Here is a 19720-nt window from a genome sequence, read left to right as displayed (position 1 = left end):
TTGTTATGTGGTTTAGGATAGAGTTGTTTAGTATTAAGGCAGTTTTGGTAGTGTTTTAAGATACCACACAGCAGACACTTCAGTTAATCAGTGGTTATGGCTTTTGGATTTGTTTCAGGGTAATTGTTTTTTAAACCCCCTTTTTTTTCTCTCTCTGTATGTGAAGTGATTCTAATGGAACTTGGCATTGTTTCTCTCTCTTTAGAGGGGTGCTTTTCCTGTGTGCTGTATCTTTTGCTCTACGTGACTTCAAAAGCACGTTCCAGCAGTCTCCCAGTCTGCCACAAGGTAATGGCCTTCTAAAGAGATGTCTATCATTAGGGATTGATGTCTGTGTTTGCTTGATTTCAAACTTCTTTTTGTCTTGCTCATAGTTCCCATTGAGGTTGAGTGCAAGGTTCGCTCCCTGTTCATCTCAGTAGACGTACCGTCCTCTGGTGTTGAGCCTCGCTTTGAGGCAGTTGGTGCGTTTGAGTTTTACATCCTTTTAGCATGTGCTTTTGTTGTTATAAATGCAACATGGTGTGTTTCTTTTTTGGGGTCTTTTTAGATGCCACAGGTGTGTATCCTGTTACAGGCCTCTATGGGGCTCAGTGTGGTTACACCTACTCTGTCGATCCCCTGTTGGGTCGTGTTGCTCTCAGAGCCTCATACTTCTCCTGTCACACGAACAATCAGGTACAATACGCCTCTAATGATTGACAGCTTTCAGGATAATGCTCATTTGAGTGTGATTTTAGGTCTACATTACTGTCCAAATGCTTGGGGTCAACAAAAAAGGTTTCAATTAAATTGAACCTATTCCGAGATTCATTACTGTATTAACAATGGAAGTCTTTACTGTGACTCGTACAATTTCAAATAAATGGCTTTTTTGAACTTTCTACTCAAATAATCATGAGAGAAATCCCAGTTTGCACAAAGCAGCACACTTTTTTCTTTTTTTTCTTTTTTTTGGCATGAAGAATAAATGGTTCTTGAGCACCAAAATCTGCATATTAGAAGAATCATGTGATGAAAGAGAAATTTTGCTTTGCCATCACAGGAAAAAGTTTTGGTCTATTAAAATAAACTTTACACTGTCAATTATTTTAATGATTTATTGCACCTTATCTTTTGTCAAATTAACTTGGATAATTAACACATTTCAGATAACATAATTGAGTTTGTTTACTAAACAATCTTCTTTGTATTAACTCCATATTAAGGCAACCAGGTGCTACTGTCAAACTTCTTTTTTATTTTTTTTTTATTAAGTGCAACTTCCCAATATACTACTGTATTTGATTAAATGCGGACTTGATCCTAAGAGACCTCAGAAACACTCTGGTTGACCTCAAACTTTTGAGTGAAAGTTTAACTTTTTTTTTTTTCTCCTCCCCCAGAATGATGAGGTCTTCACCTTCATGTTCAGTGTGATCATTACAGATGAGCGAGGTGGTGAATCATTTCTCAATTTCTCCAAGGCTTGCTCTGTTTCTCCTTTTTCTCCAAGAGAGATTACTTGTGAGGAGAACTACATGGAGGTATGAGTGAGACTTTCTTATGATGTGTATTATATTTATTTTTGATTATTTAATCTCCCTCCCCCCTAGGTGTCTGTGACAACTACCCTTCTTTTCCCTGCAACCAGCAGTGTTAAAGGTTTCTCTGTGGTAAGTGGCTAGCTGTTTATCTTAATGGTTCACTTTGAAACATGGTCTTGGCTGCACTTTTTCTTCAAGCCCCAAAGTTCAGGGGCCTGGCAGGTGATGCTACAACAAGATGGACAGCAGTCTGAAGTCATGTCGCCTGAAGATGCTGCTGCTCTGGGCTACTTCATAATAATCACACCTGGCAGACTTGTGTTTCGGACAACCTTTGGACAACCTTACGCTTCTGTCAAAATGGTATGCCACATAACCAAAATGGTTAATGTCACTTCCCCTTAACCCAGAACGGGTACATATGACCTGATCTAGAGTGTTTACACACATTTTTGACTGCCTTGTGATTTAATCACTGTTTAACTTGTTTCAGGTCAGTGGTGTTTCAGTGGAAGTGATCCAAGCCACCGTGTTTTTTAGACAGAAATGGATGTTTGTCATGGTGGACCTGGTTGCTTCCTGCTCACTGGGTAAGAACCAAATATGTACACTGCCTGGCTAAAAAGTTGCTTAAGTAATTGATTGGATCATTATTGCAGTGATTGTTAGCATGTTATGTTTGGCAACAGTTCTAACCCTAATTGGAGTGTAGCATTTCATTTCTTAAACAAGCATGTAGGAAGATGCATCACGGTCATATTCCAGGAGGACAATAAATTGAACAATAAAACAATACATTTTACACATAAATTGGCTCGTCTGAGTTCAGACATTAAATTAATTGGAAGTATTTGGGATGTACTGGAGGAGACTTTACAGAGTGCTGGACTCTTACTTTGTCCATACAAGATCTTGACCAAAAATAGGAAGCAGAAATGTTCTGATGTTATTTACATCAAGAGTCATTAAATCAAGATCTTGTGTTGACAATGCAAGAGTCCAGCACTCTGTAAAGTCTCCTCCAGCACATCACAAAGACTTCAATGAATTTAAGTCTGGACTCAGAGGTGGCAATCTTGATATTTGTCTCTTGAATCTTGACATTGTCATCATTGTCATATGGCCATGATGTGTCCTTCTACATGGTTAAGAAATTAAAAGCAACACACTCCAATTAGGGTTAGAAGAACTGTTGCCAAACATAACATGCTATAAACAACCACTGCAATGATCCAATCATTGACTCTTTTATTTTATTTTACTCTTTTACTTTAATTTTTTTTGATGGGCTTTTTTTGATGGGCATGTTTTAGCAACTAACTCTTAAGAATAGTGACCATTGACTTATTTGGTATTGTGAAAAAGGGACACATGCTGCACATCTGAACAATATTGCAGGAGTTCTGTTTTCAGGTTCCATATTTGATTTTAACAAATCATTTCAGATAAAGGCTCTTTTGATGGCTACAGACTTCACTGGAGGACCCCTGCAGTAATGACTCCTCTGGTTGCTCCACCTTCTGTGTTAAGGAGTGAGTCCATAAACATGGGGGTTAATGGCGAGCTCCTAGATGAGCAGAACTTTATAGACCGAGGCTACTCTGTGACGTTCAGTGATGGGGCCGTTGTCTGTAGCATCCCCTTTGCTTCTGTGGGAGGGACTAGAAAGGTATGGTTGGGAGTTCTCTCCCTGTATGATGCTGGATTAAGCATCCAATGTTAAATATTAATTTGCCTACAGAGCTTTGTGATCGACGGTATGTATCATGAGGTGTACGCCGTCCTGCTGACCTACCAGCAAGATCTTGTGGACCAGAATGGTGTGGACACCAAGCACAGTGTGTTCAAGCAAATGGCCACTCCAACAATTCCTCATATTCCTTTTTCAATTAACCGTGAGTTGGGTTGGATATTAAATGGGCATGGCATTGCTGCTCTGTGAGGATTAAGTTCACTACAACTGTACTGTCTCTTCCAGAAACTGTACCTGAGGAACGAGTCTTCACGGTCTACCTGGGTAATATTCCTTTTGATGTGGAGCTGATGTCCCTGGAGCTGAATGGGCAGGAGTTCTCCGTGTCAGCTGCCATGCAGCTGGGATGTTCCATCACCAGAGTCCCACAAGACAATAATACTTTTGCGTATATCCTTAGGGTGCCATTTGATGCCCAATTTGTTGTGAAGCAGGTGAGTTTGCGTTTGTTAACCGCATTCTCCATTCTCTAGGTCAGGCTTTTTTTTTTGTGTGTGTGTGTGGCTTCTCTACTTTAATATAAATGCAGACTCCTTGCTACCTTGACCCTTTTGAGGGTGTCATTGGCATCAAAAAGTTTGTGGGAAAAACAAAAACTCTGCTCCAAGAACTTGCTCTATGCATTTAAAACTAAGTGGAGCTGATTTCAGACCCATGTGTTTAAAAACAAGATTCCCTAAAGTCTGGCATTTGAGGTTTATCTGTCTGTCTTGCAGCATATTGCAGAGAGCCTTTTCAAGTACTCTTTGGAAATTAAGTGGATTTTGAACATCCTTCCTCAAATGGAGCCCTATTACTATTTTTCTTCTCTGAGTGCTGTCATTCATGATGTCGGTAAGGATCATAGGTTTTTTTTTAAGAGGTTTTGCATTTCTGTTGGAACTTTTAGACACTTTAAACATTTGACAATAGTGTAATACATTGTCTGCTTGGGCTGGGTATTGAGACAAATTTCACAATTCGATTTCGATTCACAAGCTTGCAATTCGATTTTAATTCAATATTGATTATTTTGGATATCAGGTACAATACAAAGCACAAATATTATTATTATTATTATTATTATTATTATTATTAGTACAATTTTTGGATGGGATGCGTGCTACAATGTTTCATTCATCAACTGAAAACAGGATGACCGATCGATTCTTGGGATTTAAGAATTGATTATCGGTTCGTAAGAATGAGAATCGATTAAAATCGATAAATCTTTTTTTTACCCAGCCCTATTGTCTGCCATACACTTAGGTGTTCAATTTTATCTCAACAGACCCACCCATCTTTGACAGCATGTGTACTAACAATGGCATACGCTTCATGAGAGCCTATCATGATTACGACTACTTGTGGGACATCGTCATCGGTCGCTACCCGCTGACCCAACAGCTGGTGTCTGAGCGTGGCTACATCATGTCCAATGACAGCAACACCTTCATTTTGGATGTCCCTCTATTTACAATTGGATACTGCTATACGGTTTGTTAATCACTAGCAGGGCCAAACTGTTGAAAGCATGACGTTTATTCAAATTGCTGAAATAAACATCCCTCTGTTGTAGAATATTACACTGCAGCAGTTCTATGGCAGTTTTGAACTTCTCACCAGAAATGTTAAAACCCTGGAGACTGAGCAGTCCTCAAGAAAATGCTGTCTCTTCCAAACCACTGAGCTCTTGGGTAATGCAGTGGTTCTTATTGGCTTCACCCAAATTTATGGCATTGGCACCAGAGAGCACAATTCTCATATGAACTGGTTTAGGGATGAAATGGTCACTTTACACAATAGTCTGGTTTACTTTCAATTTAATTGTTTCCTTTTGTAGTGTGCTCTGCTGAGGGCGTGATGACTGTAGTGAGTGATGTCACTAAAGCGGTGCCTACTGCAGACCCTGCCCGAACCACACTATTGGACCCAAGCTGCAGACCTCAAGAAACTGATGAGTCCAGAGTCCTGTTCTCCTTCGGTCTTAACACCTGTGGCACTAGATTTCAGGTGCAGTTAAATGGGTGTCTTCCCCACCCCATGCATATGAAAGTTACTTGACTTCTCTTATTTTCCCCCCCCTTCTGTTCAGGTTGATCAGCAGTATGTGACTTATGAAAACGAGATCATTTTTCATGAGATGTATTCCACAGACAGCAAGCCAGTTATCACGAGAGATGCTGCATACAGGTAATCTTATTACCCTAGTGAATACCTATTAGTAGCCCACTTTCTTAACCACACAGCCATTCTCTCCCCCTCTCAGGATGACCGTGAGGTGCATTTACCCAGTACGTGGCACTGAAAGCCTCTTTGTGGACCGGAAGTTCAGAGCTGAGATGCCTGGAATTGGACAAATCAAAGATCCTGTGATAGGCAAGTTAATTGGCTCAACTACCCGAGAGCCATTTAGTCTCCATGTAGGCCTAGAATAATCTTGAATATCTTCTATTTTCAGTTCCTCCCCAAGTGTTTAAGCCCATGCAACCGCAGAAACAAACTGTTATGAAGACTTATCAAGCAGCTCCTGCAATGAAGCCGGCTGAATATGTGCGTGTGCGGCCCAATAGAGCTCGCCAGTAGACAGACGTGCTTGTCATTACGTGAACATTTTATTTTATTTTATTTTATTTTATTTTAATTTTGTTTGTATGTATTGAGCATTGTCTTCTATTGTGCAGTTTATTTTCAAAATAAAAAAGCCTTTTTCGTGTCCCTTTCGCATGACTGTAAGTTCTTTAATTTGTAAAGATGAGTCTGCATTGAAACACGCAATATCATTTAATGAAAGTTATGGCATTGAAAGGGTTAAACAACTGTACAGACATAATGTCAATTATTGGGCATCAGTCCATGATTTACTTGCACTGTCCTGTATGCTCAAATGGAGCCCATTTACCATAGATCCTCGGTTATAAAACAGGCCACCTGTTTCTACATTGTGCAGGGAGCTCCATGTCTGCTGATGTCCAGTGTGGAGGGTCAAGGGTGCTTTGGGCACAATCTGTGGATTCTGGGTGGGAGCCATGCAACTGGCACTACTGGTTGGGCATGTGCTCTGAGTCTTTGTGCTTTGAAGAAAAGCCAACTGGTTCTGTGTTTGGACCAAATTCTGAATCAGATTTTGGGTCAAGATGTGATTCTGATGGTGTGTCTGGTTTAGGATTTGCTGGTTTGGGTGTATCTGTAGTTTTTCTCTCCAGTCTTCTTGCTGCTGTCGATGGATCTTCATGTGAGCATTTCTACTTTTTATTTTGTAGAACATCCTGAAAAAACAATTTGCAAGGTCAAATGTAAGGCTGGACACAATTGATGTCCAACATAAGCCATGGTGTTTGTTTCAATTGCACAAGTAGGCTAATAGAACAGCATAGGCAAAAATCATTCATACTTACTTTCCACACTGTTTACAGGGAAAGCTTGTGGGAAGTTGTGGGGTATGAATCAGTCTCTCGATACTGGCTTGGTTAACTAGCATCTTTGAGGCTGGAAGAACCTGTGGAAAAGGAGTTTCAAATATTTTCTCTGAATATTTATCACTGCAAAAGCGGTATTCTGCATGGTTCCCGATGTTGTCCTTCAAAGTATGTGCAAATAAAAAGCTGTAGACTTAGTTTACAAACAGATTAAAAATGTCCACGGATGTAAATCCGAACAGAAGGACAGTTTAGTTAAAATTATAAATGGAAAAAAAAAATTGGGAAGAGGGAGAATGTTCCGCAAAAACCAACCTTTATTCCACTGAAAATAGTAGCACGTGTATTTGAAAATGTCTTTTTTATATACCATTGCATGTAGTAATCTCAGTCTGACGCGCATGCGCGCTGTGAAGTTTACCGTAGACTCACGTGAGTCTTTTCGCATTCCAAAAAGGAATCACTCGCGTGAATTTCTCACATTTGCAGGATGAGGATATAACATCAAAAGGTAGTTATTTACTGTGGTAGAACATTTCTCAAACGTAAACGTTACATGCAATCTATGAAAGCAACTGACACGGAGCCACACTAAACTCTGCTTTTGAGTTCATTATAAAACATTCTCGAGTTTTGGACAGCTTGGGCCGTGCAATGTTTACTATGCAGCTCACTCTGTGACCTTGGGTAGTTTTCATGTTTTTTTTGTTTTTTTTTTTAAAAAGAAGCGTCTTTCGGTTCAGTAAAAGTAGATGTGAGAAACGAAGCTTAACTCTGAATCAATTGCTTCGAGATTCATTGTACCGAAGCGTTCGAAACACCACGCTACCTGCTGGTAAATGCAACGAAATAAAACCCAGTCCAAACACTTTATCACACCTTCTTTTAAAAAATAAAAATGTTTACTTCTACCATTGTAGTGTAATCTACCTTTAAATATGAAAGGTCTGTAAAATGTGTTATTTAATGTGTGTTATTATTAGACAGGGCATGGGGAAACTAGATCAATTAAAAGCAATCAGGCTTTATAATTCTCCTTTTTCGAATTAATGCTGCCTTCACGCGCTATCGGCAGCAAATACAAACTCTCAGATACGAGTTTGATCCAAGCTCTCTGAACCACTGATTCGAAACAAATGAATCAAATGATTCTTAAATGTTTCGAAGCTTCACGATGTCAGTCTTTCTTACCTGATTGATGACTGCTGCAAGTCTCTCTTCCTCCAAACTTTCTTTTTCTCTCTCCATCTGCTTCCTTTGTTTGTCTGAAAGCCTCTTGGAGTTGTAATAGAATTCAATACACTGTGACACCTGCTTTGTTCTCACCTGAAAGCATGAACACGTTGAAATGCAAATGCTGTGATCCCAAATATTTGTGGCTTAGATTTACAAATGTTTGATATATTACCATTTTATGTACAAAGGAGAAATCTTTTCCATAAATTGTAAATGCCTTATGGAACAGTTTTTGTTCACTCAAAGTCCAGATATCCGTTCCTAAATGCAAAGTGAAATTGGATTAGCCTTATTTTATAATTTGTTGATTTAAAAAATTGAGAATTAAAGTTAGGGTAGGCAATTTTTTTTATAAATACTTTGTTATACTGGTTGAAACTCTCCTCACATCCTGATAGCAATCAATAATAGAAGTGGTCTAAATATTAAAATATGTACATGTCTTCTGTGGAAGTCTCAGGAATAAAAGATGTTTGTCCGATCATTGCATTCGGTCCGAACATCACACGTCATCAGCACGTTTCATGCTATGCAGAGTTAGACAGACGTCAGTCACCGAGTGCCACAAACAAACAGGAGCCGCCTTTTCCAGTTCCTCCTGAACCAAAACTACGAGCTTATGCTGCGTTCACACCATGTCTTAACCGTAATGACGAGATGGCAACCTGTAACGTTCTCAGACCATTTGTGCGTTTCTATGTCAACACTATTAACGCCGAAATGAATCTGCAGCAGTCAGCTGGTACAAGTCAGAGCTCTGTAAGTTGTTTACGTTCTTTGAGACACGGTAATTTAACGCCAGATCTCTTGTGACGCTTTGTAGACTCTTCCGTGTGAGTTCATGTGTTTTGAAGGAGGCGTGGCTTTGGAGACCTGTAGGGAGGGTGGGATCTCATGCTTTCAAAGCTAACTTGCTATTGCTAGCCTCTCTGAAATTGCCTACCCTACCTTTAAAAAAATGAGTATTTACCAGAATAGTGATAGTTTTCTGATGGAGGGGAGTCTTTAAACAACAGCATCTCCAGCGCTGCCTGTTGTATAGGATTGGTGGAGAGGGAAAACGGGGAAAAGAAGGAAATTAAATATCACGCTGAATTAATTTGTGGAAGACAGCTTGTCATCAAAAAGTCATGACCATTTTGGAGGTAATTGTGAATAGAGTCTTTTAATATCATAAATCTATAAACATGAATTGATAATGAATATTGCACTTACTAGAATGTTTCCCTTGCAAGGAGACAGGCTATGAAGGGCAAGCTCCAGATTGGCGCCCCCTCCTGGTAGAACACTGGAGGCACTCAGGTCAAGAAGATTCTCAACTGAGGTTTGAAATCACACTCATGAATAATGTTTCAAAAAACCACTTGCTTTATGATAATTTGATAATATTATTACCATGCTGTAAAAGGGTGTCATTTTCTTCTAACTCTGCCCAAGGTTTCCATAACAGCTCCTCCCTGACCGCTTCCTCTGGACATTCCTCATGCTCTCTTCCTACTATCAGATCTGGCAGCTCAGCTTGGAAATCAGGGCCTATATTTATGAACCTTGAATGTGATAGAAAGTTTAATGACATTATCTGTAATAATAATTAATAATTTGTTACATTTATATAGCGCTTTTCTAGGTACCGTACTCAAAGCGCTTTACATATGGAAGGGGGATTCTCCTCAACCACCACCACCAATAAAACCTCTTGTTTCTTAAAACGAGGAAGATTTGACACAACCAAGCAGATTCTCACCAAATCAAGAAATAAAAAAACTTGACACCAATTTTTTTATTATTATTGTTGTCAAATAAGCAACTATTGTTTTCTGTTGTTCAGGCACGCTCTTAATAAAACAGCATTTGCTTCAGGGGAAAATCATTCTCAGCGGCAAGGCTCTGCCTCGTATATGACACCAATGAGCGACTGAGAAGGAACAAACAAACATCTGAATGCTCACCTTTGTGAGTCATCCTCTTTCCTCTCGTCTGTCCACAGTGCTCTGTTTTCCACAGCAAGGGAAGAAAGCAGGTTGCAGAAGAGCCCCGTTCCACTACGTGTCGGGTTCAGCATCGGCGGTGGTGTATAGTGAGATACAGTTCCTTCCCAGCTCTCCATGAACTCTCTACTCAGCTGGATCACACTGTTGAACGGGACTCCAGTATATACGGAACTGGGAACATTCTACATGAACAAAAGTTGCATGTGAGTTATGCTACGTAAAATGTCGCTGTAGAGCCAATCACAGCTAATAACAGTCGAAGGCATTAAGGCTTGTGGTTTTAACCTAACACACGTAACTGTGCGTTCAAACAATATGTGAAGGTTTTTCTATTTGATATATTTTATGTTTTTATTTTATATATACACTACCATTCAAAAGGTTGGGGTCAGAATGGTTTTCTAATGGTTTTGAAAGAAGTCTCTCATGCTCGCCAACCGCTTGTCGTTGATCAAAAATCAGTAATATTGTGAAATATTATTACAATATATAAATGTTTTTTTTATAAATATAAAAAAAAATAAAAAAAGCATTTTAAAATGTAATTTATTTATTCCTGTGATCAAAGCTGAATTTTCAGCATCATTACTCCAGTCTTCAGTGTCACATGATCCTTCAGAAATCATTCTAATATGATGATTTATTATCAATGTTGGAAACAGTTGTGCTACTTAATATTTTTTTATAACCTGTGATACTTTTTCAGGATTCTTTGATGAATAAAAAGTTAAAAAAAGAAGAGCAATTATTTAAAATGGAAATCTTTTGTAACAATATACACTACCGTTCAAAACTTTGAGTTCGGTAATTTTTTTCTTTCTTTTTTGAAAGAAATTAATACTTTTATTCTGCAAGGATGTATTATATTGATAAAAAAGTGATAGTAAAGACTTATATTGTTAGAAAAGATTTCTATTTTGATTAAATGCTGATCTTTTTAACTTTTTTCCCAACATTAATAATAACTGAGTATCAAATCAGCATTTTTGAATGATTTCCGAAGGATCATGTCACTCTGAATACTGGAGTAATGATGCTGAAAATTCAGCTTGACATCACAGAAATAAATTATATCTTAAAGTATATTAAAATACAAAAAACATTATTATATTTCACAATATTACATTTTTTTCCTGTATTTTTTATCAAATAAAAGCAGGCTTGATAAGCTTAAGAGACTTCTTCCAAAAACATTAAAAATAGTAATGTTTCCAAACTTTTGACCGGTACTGTAGTGTGTATGTATGTATGTGTGTGTGTATATATATATATAAATATATATAGACCATAACTAAATGAATTAGTAAGTAGTTGGTCTCATGCCTGTGTGCTGGAGGACCTCTGAGGTTTATCCGAGGACCCAGGACTGAAGTTCTGTCCAAAACTGATTCGTGATCCTTCTCCTGGCTCTGACCCCTGCACATGGAGACTGGACTGGTGCAGAGAAGGTCCATATGAATGGGATGATTGCCCCATCTGTCAAGATGAGAAAAGTAGTTGTGAATTTTGCATGCTAGCAAAACTACACGAGAATGATGTGAAAGCCATTGATGCATCGATCTAAAATGCTTGACCAGGGTAACAATCTGTGTGAATGTGCAGATGACAGACCTGAGGCCATGTCATGTGATCCTCAGATGTCCTGGGCTCGTGACCCAGATGTTGCTGCACGCACGACTGAGGATGATGATGTTGAGCCAGTGCAGGGTTGAGGGACATTTGCATTGAACAGTCTATGCAAACAAAAACACGTTTCATTATGCATTTCAAAACAGGTCAAACACATAAAACGTTGCGTTTACGTTACCCCTACCTTTCTGCAGGGAGTTTATATGTTTCAGATGAGGGCTTCCATGCTCCGAATAAACTAGGGAGGAGTTTGAATCTTGTTGGAGGTGCTGCGTTAAGTCCAAACTTTCGTTGCCGTCGGCTTGCAGCTGGAGCCAAATGGGGTGATTGAACCTGCTGGTGGACGGCGAAGGTAAAGAGGGGAAGAACTGCAGCGACCCGTCCGTCTGCGATTGGCTCAAGATCTGTCCGGGTAGGAAGTGTTGAGGTCGTTTGGGAGGAGAGAAGGATTGAGGAGGCAGGGGCGTCGGAGGTGGGCTAAGAACCAAAGGGAAAGAGAGGGAATGGGAAGGAGGAGTAGAGTTGTTGAAGCCACTCTGCTCTCCTCCACCTTGCATTCGCGCCGTGTTACGACTGCAAAACGCCTCGGAGAAAGAATCCAGTTTCTGTTGCTGGCGCCCAGTTGGTTCGTAACAGTCTGCCGTCTCCTGTTGGTGGCAATGAGAACTCCAGTCGGTCTCATACACTCCAGCTTGTGCCTTGATCCTGTTGAGTCCCATAGAGGACACTGGGGACATACTTCCCCAATAAGCAGTGCTCCCCGATTGATCTATTCCATTCAGAGCACTCCCGGTGCCATCCGTGGCTTCACACGGGACTTCAAATGGCCCGAGCCCACTCATTGAGCTTTGCTGGTAAAGGTCGTGGCTTGACCTTTGACCTTCTGTCTGAGGTCGAAACATAGGAGCGAAGGAGAGCGACTCTGGTTCGGGAGATGCGTGGTCAGCCATGTGGCGTGTTGTAAATGGCTGAAGCACTCTCGAGTTAGAAGACGCTCATTGCATCTGAAAACTGAAAAGACACACAAAGATCATGAGAAGACATCAAAACCCTTTCAAGCTCATGAACGTTAGTGAGCCAAACCACACAAACAACCGATTAATGGTTTCTTTGCATCTCCCTCTGTAACATTTGCTTTTTAGCTGCAAAGAAAAACAACGTCGTAGACAGAGATAAACGCAACAATCAAAAGACCACAAACGGCCTTTGTTTGTTCTATGTTTAGATTTTTACCTTTTTACTCACTCTTTTTTTTTTGTCTAGTGCTTACTCACCAATGTTCCTCTTTCTTTATCCATAACCTGTTGCTTTTGTTCGTGTGCTATCTATTCACGGCGATGTGTGAACGTGTGAACAAGCAAACGAAATGAAAACGCAGCCACGTGTGAAAGCAGCCGCTCTCTCTCTGGCTCTTTCTGGCTCGTGCGCAAACGCATCATACTTAAACGTGAAAACACTTTCTCACACATTTCTTTGACAGGTGCCACCGATCAAAAGGTAAGCCTTCGGTTGTCATAGAGTCACCCCCTCCCTTAAAACCCTGAACCGAAAGCCACATCCTGAGGAAGCAGTCACGGATCTCCCTCTATCTCTCTCTCTTTCTATATCTCTCTCCCTCTTCTGTCTTGCTCTCCTCCTTAACCTCCTTTCCTTCTCAGTCTATTTTTATCTGTTCTCCTACATCACAGACTAAAGCAATCTGTGGTATACTCACAGTCTCCCTCTTGGTCCGACGAGGATGTCATTCATGGTAGACAGACAGACAGTCGAGCGAACGGCAGAATCCAGCAAAACTTTACTTTTTTAAACAATTAACAAAAGCTGCAGGATGAAAGCTTGTTGTCTTCACTGATGTTGGCAGGTTATGAGACCTTTTAGGGTTATTGTGCTTGTGGCTCAGAGTGTTATCTTGAGATTCACATCTGTTGTGGTTAGTGACTTCAGTGTAAAGAACGTAAGAGTTGTTTAACTGGCAGGTAAGGCGTGGGTGTGCGTGTAAGTGTATACGATATGAGTGAGAGGCAACGCTTCCTGTCGAGTTTGTGTGTGTCGGTCAGAGCAAGAACATGTTTGTGTGGTTTTTTTATTTTGGTATTTATATTTTTCTAAGTCTCTTGTCTTTGTGTTAATGTTAAGTGTTTAACTTAATTGCTTTGTTGAGATTGTGTGCATGCATAAGTGTGTGTGTTTCTCTGTGCATGTGTTTGTGTGGGCGAAAAGATCTAGTGTGTTCACGCCAGTGAGAATCTGTGGTTGTTCAAAATCATGTGACGGGAAGTTGACCATGAAACAACGACAGAACAGGAAGTGGACAAGGGAAACCTCCGTACACCCCGCCTCCGCTCGCTCGCTCGCTCGCTCTCTTTCTGCAAGTGTATCCCTCTTATACCCACAATATAAAATTGTTTCCATACCGCATACATTGTCTTCGCACCCCTTTTTCCACCCACACATAGTGTTTCCCTCTCTTTTCTCTCTCTCTCTCTCTCTCTCTCTCTCTCTCTCTCTCTCTCTCTCTCTCTCTCTCTCTCTCTCTCTCTCTCTCTCTCTCTCTCTCTCTCTCTCTCTCTCTCTCTCTCTCTTTTTCTCATGCTATCTTATTCACACTATTTTAACTGGATAATAGCACATCAATCAACGTAACCACTGCATTTTTATTTTGAATGACAGGCCAGTACTACAGGTCCTCCCACTCTGTCTCCGTGAGCCATTACACTTCGAGAGAGCGTGAATCTGGACGGCCCCCGCACAGGTTGTAGGTTTGGCTGATGAGGGTGATGGTAATTCAGTGGTGAGTACAGTATGAATGTACCTGCACAAATCACCTACACAAACCTCACCATTAGCATAATGTGGGTGAAAGAATAAAGGTGAAAGACAATACACAGTGAGCAGACGGATCCTGGACCAGAGAAATGTAGATTTTTTTTTTTTTACTCTCGCTGCCCTACTTCTCTTCTTTTTTTTCTGGCTTTTAAATCTGCTTTCTAGACGTTTTTTAATACACAAGGACGGAGAGTGTAAGAATTTGGGACTAATTTGCATGCTTAAAATGCAATGTTTCATCCTTAAATCAGAATTGCATGCCCTAAATCCGTATGTCATCAGATAATACTGGAGAATGGGGCGAGCGGGTTAAGGGGGACCAAAACAACATAGGATATAATTGATGGAAAGAGGAGTGTGGAGGCTGTTTTCTAGTTTTCTGTCAGATGTGTGAAAGAGTGAACAGAGGAGGGGGAAAGCAGCAGAGCGGTTTGGACTTTTTTTCCTCTCCTTCTCTATCATTCTATCAAACCGTTTATCTTATCTATGAGACAACCTTTATAAGTGCATGCAAAGAGATGACGGATGAATGCGTCGAACAAATAAAAAGAAATGAGAAAGGGATGAGAGGTCAACCTAAACTCCCGTTGAATGTATCCTGCAGTTTAGGTTACGCAAATAAATATAAGTGCAAATTACGTCCCTGCAGTTTGTAATGAATTTAGACTCTTCTCCATTATTAGTCTAGTCCTGTCTGATTCAAAGTCAAATGTGCTGATGATGCGTTTTAGAAGTAATATTTTACAGAGCTAATATATAACAACGGCAACTTTCCACTGAATTTCAGGACTAATTACAATAGACCACATGCGGCCATGAGAATAATACATCACTACATGAAAACTTCGCAATCTTTAACTATTGTGCACATAGACTTCAGCTGTAGCTTCTTTAGTATTGTTGGCTGTAATGTGACGAATTGCTTGTGTTTTTTCATTAGCACTGGATAAACGTGTCTGCTAAATATAATACAAATAAATATCAATGTGCAATTCAGATTCTGATACTTATGTCTGGCCGTCCATGTCTACCCAGCTCTGAGCCGGTGACCTTTTTTTATGATAGCATATACTATTACAAAGTATTTTTAGTTTTGGAATTGTATTGAATTTGATGGTGCCATTTTATAATAGCTAAAATGTAATTGTAAACTTGAAATTAATCAATCACATTATTAGCACAACTGTAATCGCTTATTGGTTAGTGAACCCAATGATCCGAAGTTCGCTGATAGGCAAAGTCTGCAATTTAGATTTATCACATGTTTATATATGCATGAAAATATATTTTTTGTCAATATTACATTTTCATGGGTAGTCATTTTCAGTGCTAAATGTTACACATTATTATCAAATCGACCCTTAAATAAGTTATTTCTATAAGGCGAATCTTGTCGCACACGTTTCCCATGCAAAAATATATATTTTTTAAAAGTATAGCATTAAAAGTCAAGTTTGTATAGCGCTTTTCACAATACAGATTGTATCAAAGCAGCTTCACAGTATTAATACTTTTTGTATTTAAAAGCTCCATATAAATACATTTAAGCGACAGTTTAAATGTACGCTTTTATGATTACATGAATATATTTTGGTTCTGCTCAAAAGGTTTTCTATTGAGAGAATGATATAAAAAATGACAATAAAGAGGAAAAAATCTGTATGACTCACGAGCCATTGCAGTCTCACTGATATAATGATTTTATCGATCAGATTTATCACCAATATCATTCATTCTTGAGTTCGTTTGAATTTTTGTGTGTGTGTGTTTTCAAATCTGTGCTGCAGACAAAAAGTAGCGAATTTGTGTCTAACTGGGTTTAATCTAAAAATGTTTAGTGCAAAATGATAATCATGAATGCAAATAGTGACAGGCCTCTAATGCAATCCATCCTCAAACCTGCATGAATAAAACCTTGAACCAGTATTTGTCTATAATATGTAAAAGAAACACTAAATTTTTTGTTTTGTTTATATTAAACAGGCGCAATCTAGATTAAATATCTTGCCTTTCACAGTCAAATAGTCCAACATATCCAAAATCAAATAACTGACACGCAAGAAGTGTTAAGTGATGTTTCTAAGGACTCCCTGAGTCTACACACCAGTATTTGTTTAGCTATCTAAATGAAGACACAGTATACTGTCATTTTATATAAAGCTAATTATAATTAATAGATTATCTATATCTAAAAAAAATATATATATATATATATATAACATTTTCTTCTAGAATGATCATTTTTATCAAGCACGTATATTTAAGTTCAGTAATTTCACTTAAATGGCAATGAAGATTACCTATTAATTGTCATTTAAGTGAAATTACTGAACTTAAATATACAAGCTTGATAAAAATGATCATTCTAGAAGAAAATTGCAGATGGCATTTAGAGGCTTTTGCATCTGAACTCTTCATATATATATATATATAATTTACATCTGATATGCAACATTTGACACTATCTGAACATGTAGTTCGTGCTTTACTTAACGTATCAATCAGATTACATCAAGCCAACTCTACTTTTTCTTTTTTGTATTCCATTATTTTAAAAAGCATCGCTAATTTGTGGTTTGTGACCATCGTCATATTCAGTTTGACCTTTACAAAATAATGATGTGAGTTTTAAAATTCACTTCGCACCTTACAAAAACCCATTCAGTAGCTGAATAACAAAGACGTAACTGCTGTTTAAGCAGAATTACTTTTGCTGCTAATTGTAAAAGCTAAATTTGGCCGCAGTCATCAGTACACAGGAAATATGCCCTTGCTGGATGACAACATCAGACAGGACTCTCGCTTAGACATCATTTAAATGACACAAAGAGTTAAAGGCACAAACCAGAGGCTATTCTATTAGTAGTAGGATTCTCATTAAGCCTAATTATTTTTTCAGTATATTTTTTACAGTGTAAAGTTTAAACTGAATATTTTGGATAATGATTTCTTATACATATTTTCAGGAATCAGCATCGCTTGGATGAGTAGTCGACAGCAGCAGAGTCATGGAGGCGGTTGCAGGACATTATCCGTCATATTACAGGTGAGTTTAATTTCGGGAGCACTTTAGTTTACAGTCCTGTACATACTATGTACTTATTATAGCAATTACAATAACTGGGTAATAATCCTGAACCTCCCCCTAAACCTAACCTTAACCCATGTAGTTACCTTAAATTACCAGTACTTTCATGGATAAGTGCACTGTAAGTACACGTACTGTAAAATAAGTTTAGAGTAACCTTAATTTCATAAATGACTATTCGGAATTGCTTTTTCCACGCATGACATTTTACTTTGCAGTAATAGCAAAAAGCCTTAACTTCGCTTATTAGGCCCCGCTTTGTCAATATGAAAAAGTATGCAAATGACTGGAGAATCACACAGTGAATTATACATTATTAAGTGAGTTATGAATAATTTGCATTGTCCACCATCAACAACAAGGTCATTAATGACCGCTGTCTGGGTTAAAAGGAAGAACATTGCGCAATCTCAGTTGTTCAGGAATATCAGCCCCATAATCATTGACGCGACTCTTCAATTGCACGTAAAAGGTGAGCTAAAACAGGAATTAACCTTAAAAGCTGCAAAATATTTTTTTTAAGTTACACATTCAAAAAATTATTGACTGAATATGACTTACAGAACAGAAAAGCATCGTTTTACTATATAGTGTTTTTTAGGTAAAGAGCACAGAACCAAAAAGAGCTTTTTAAACAGTAAATTCACAGATTATCAACAAAATCGCTCAACTATTTTGTGATTCGCAATACACAGAATGTTGCAGAAGCCACTGTAATATGCTCATGGAGCGTTAAAAATGCTGATAAGTATTACCAAACTATGCATCTCATAACCTAAAGAGGATATACCTTAATTAAATGCAAATAGAGGTACATTACGGTCAAAAAGAAGCCACATTCAATCCATGCAATCCAATACTCCAGTTGTTTTCCTAAACTAGGCCTCAAACACACAGATCCATGTTGCTCAGCTGAAACTACTTTTGCTCAAGTCTACGAGTCGGATGCAATGCAAAAGCTTATCACTTTTAAGAACAAGCGAAACACGCGTGCATCACTTTTACATTCAAGATGTGCAGAAAAACAAGATGAGTGTCCGCGCAGCCATGCCTGTGTCTTAAACATCTGAAATGCATGTGCACATACTTGTAAAACACTTCTTATATGCCTATCAGTCAGTTTTAGCACTCGCGAACTCACTTTGCTCTCTGTCCTTTCTTGGCTTGTTCATAAATAGAGTAAGATGTCACTTACCTCTTTGAAGTCAAGGCCCGCAGGACAATTGAACTCTACCAGCTACATGCACGCCTGAAAGCACGAGTGAGTGAAGGAGGGATGTACAGTTAAGGTAAGATAGACACAGAGAGAAAGACATAGAGAGACTCTGCGGAGGCGTTGGCGATGGTTAACTTTTCGGTACGGCAGTCTTCTCTTGGTTCCTCTGATCTTTTGAAGCCTTTGTCATTGTGATCCTGGAAACGAGTGAGAAAAAAACCATCATACATCATAGAGTGTGTGTGTGAGAGAGAGAGAGAGAGAGAGAGAGAGAGGGAGGAAAAAAACCCTGTATTGCTCCGTCTCAGACCTCGGAGGCAGCTCTCAGTTTGACAAAGCGCCTGTCCTTGCCCCTGTTTCTTTTTCACTCTCTCTTTCTTATCCATCTTGTGTTTGTTTGTTATTCACCACTATTGAAATGCTGCTTGGGAAAAATGTATTCTACAAACTTGTGTCCTATTGGTTGTAGGACACTGGTATATTTCTGATGGTCTTCAACCGGGTCTATGAAGGAACTACATCGGGTCGATGTAGATCATAAAGCATAATAGAATTGATACAGAATGTTGGAATCGCAGAAATGCTGGTAGCACTTTATTTTACAGTCCTGTTCTGCATGTAACATATGTACGTATTGCAATAACTGGGTAATAACTGGGTACTGACCTTAACCTATGTAGTTACGTTATATTACCAGTTCTTTCTTAGGCAAGTACACTGTAAGAACACGTACCGTAAAATGCAGCGGTTGATTTTGGATGAATCCTGCTAAAAGATAGTGCACTAAAAACAAAAAAGGTAACATCTATGATACAATTGATCAAAAATATTCACTTTTTATTTATTTCAATCTCCATTAGCTGCACATGAGCAACTACTCTTCCTGGAGTCGATACAATCCAACATGCCGCTTACAAAATTTTACACCAATATTCAATACATTACATTTTGCAAAACAAAACACTAATGCAATTAAAAAACACCACACCCCCTACTCACACATACCTACATACAATCCAAACACACACACTCATATACACCAGACCTAGTTTAGTCA

The 19720-nt window shown here is 38.9% G+C and overlaps 2 protein-coding genes and 1 long non-coding RNA gene across 6 annotated transcripts; 2 read left to right on the top strand and 1 right to left on the bottom strand.

Annotated features, from left to right (window-relative positions):
- On the top strand, positions 1-5883 carry zpax4 (zona pellucida protein AX 4). The gene is made up of 18 exons (XM_082147793.1): positions 1-119; positions 206-288; positions 375-464; positions 551-678; positions 1386-1526; positions 1596-1655; positions 1725-1889; positions 2020-2116; positions 2972-3195; positions 3268-3421; positions 3505-3713; positions 3996-4113; positions 4550-4755; positions 4838-4955; positions 5102-5271; positions 5354-5451; positions 5528-5637; positions 5720-5883. Exons 1-18 carry the CDS (start codon positions 97-99, stop codon positions 5842-5844), a joined length of 2319 nt encoding a protein of 772 aa, XP_082003919.1. The 5' UTR covers positions 1-96; the 3' UTR covers positions 5845-5883.
- A 140-nt stretch (positions 5884-6023) lies between these two features.
- Positions 6024-18782, bottom strand: LOC309482426 (uncharacterized protein). 3 transcript variants are annotated; one of them, XM_082147772.1, is made up of 12 exons: positions 18643-18782; positions 11718-12544; positions 11516-11637; positions 11228-11380; positions 9863-10086; positions 9309-9460; positions 9129-9232; positions 8884-8944; positions 8086-8174; positions 7869-8003; positions 6657-6757; positions 6024-6527 (listed from the first exon to the last, which is right to left on the bottom strand). In XM_082147772.1, exons 2-12 carry the CDS (start codon positions 12481-12483, stop codon positions 6098-6100), a joined length of 2337 nt encoding a protein of 778 aa, XP_082003898.1. In that variant the 5' UTR covers positions 12484-12544; positions 18643-18782; the 3' UTR covers positions 6024-6097. The 3 variants fall into 3 exon arrangements, with proteins under 3 accessions (XP_082003898.1, XP_082003900.1, XP_082003899.1); XM_082147774.1 differs by lacking the exon at positions 18643-18782 and adding an exon at positions 13248-13382; XM_082147773.1 differs by lacking the exon at positions 18643-18782 and adding an exon at positions 12808-13214.
- On the top strand, positions 9978-18745 carry LOC309482644. Of its 2 annotated transcripts, XR_014200341.1 has the most exons (4): positions 9978-10107; positions 14204-14324; positions 17326-17405; positions 18626-18745. It is a non-coding gene; the product is annotated as an uncharacterized lncRNA (long non-coding RNA). The 2 variants fall into 2 exon arrangements; XR_014200342.1 differs by lacking the exon at positions 9978-10107 and having other exon boundaries at positions 13565-14324.
- Positions 18783-19720: the final 938 nt, after the last annotated feature.

This window comes from Leuciscus leuciscus, assembly GCF_965113295.1.
Source record: "Leuciscus leuciscus genome assembly, chromosome: 2".
Lineage (NCBI taxonomy): Eukaryota > Metazoa > Chordata > Actinopteri > Cypriniformes > Leuciscidae > Leuciscus > Leuciscus leuciscus.
The sequence above is the reverse complement of the archived record's forward strand: the minus strand, read 5'-3'. Positions and strand labels throughout refer to the sequence as shown.

Excerpts from the sequence above, each read along its gene's own strand:
- zpax4 (XM_082147793.1), top strand. The coding sequence starts at position 97 with ATGGCTTTTGGATTTGTTTCAGG. Across the intron at positions 289-374 it reads GTCTCCCAGTCTGCCACAAG|TTCCCATTGAGGTTGAGTGC; the intron begins GTAATGGCCTTC and ends TCTTGCTCATAG. Across the intron at positions 1,890-2,019 it reads CTTACGCTTCTGTCAAAATG|GTCAGTGGTGTTTCAGTGGA; the intron begins GTATGCCACATA and ends AACTTGTTTCAG.
- LOC309482426 (XM_082147772.1), bottom strand. The coding sequence starts at position 12,483 with ATGGCTGACCACGCATCTCCCGAACCAGAGTCGCTCTCCTTCGCTCCT. Across the intron at positions 8,945-9,128 it reads CTTGCAAGGGAAACATTCTA|GCAGCGCTGGAGATGCTGTT; the intron begins GTAAGTGCAATA and ends CCTATACAACAG. Across the intron at positions 8,175-8,883 it reads AGAAAACTATCACTATTCTG|GAACGGATATCTGGACTTTG; the intron begins GTAAATACTCAT and ends CTTTGCATTTAG.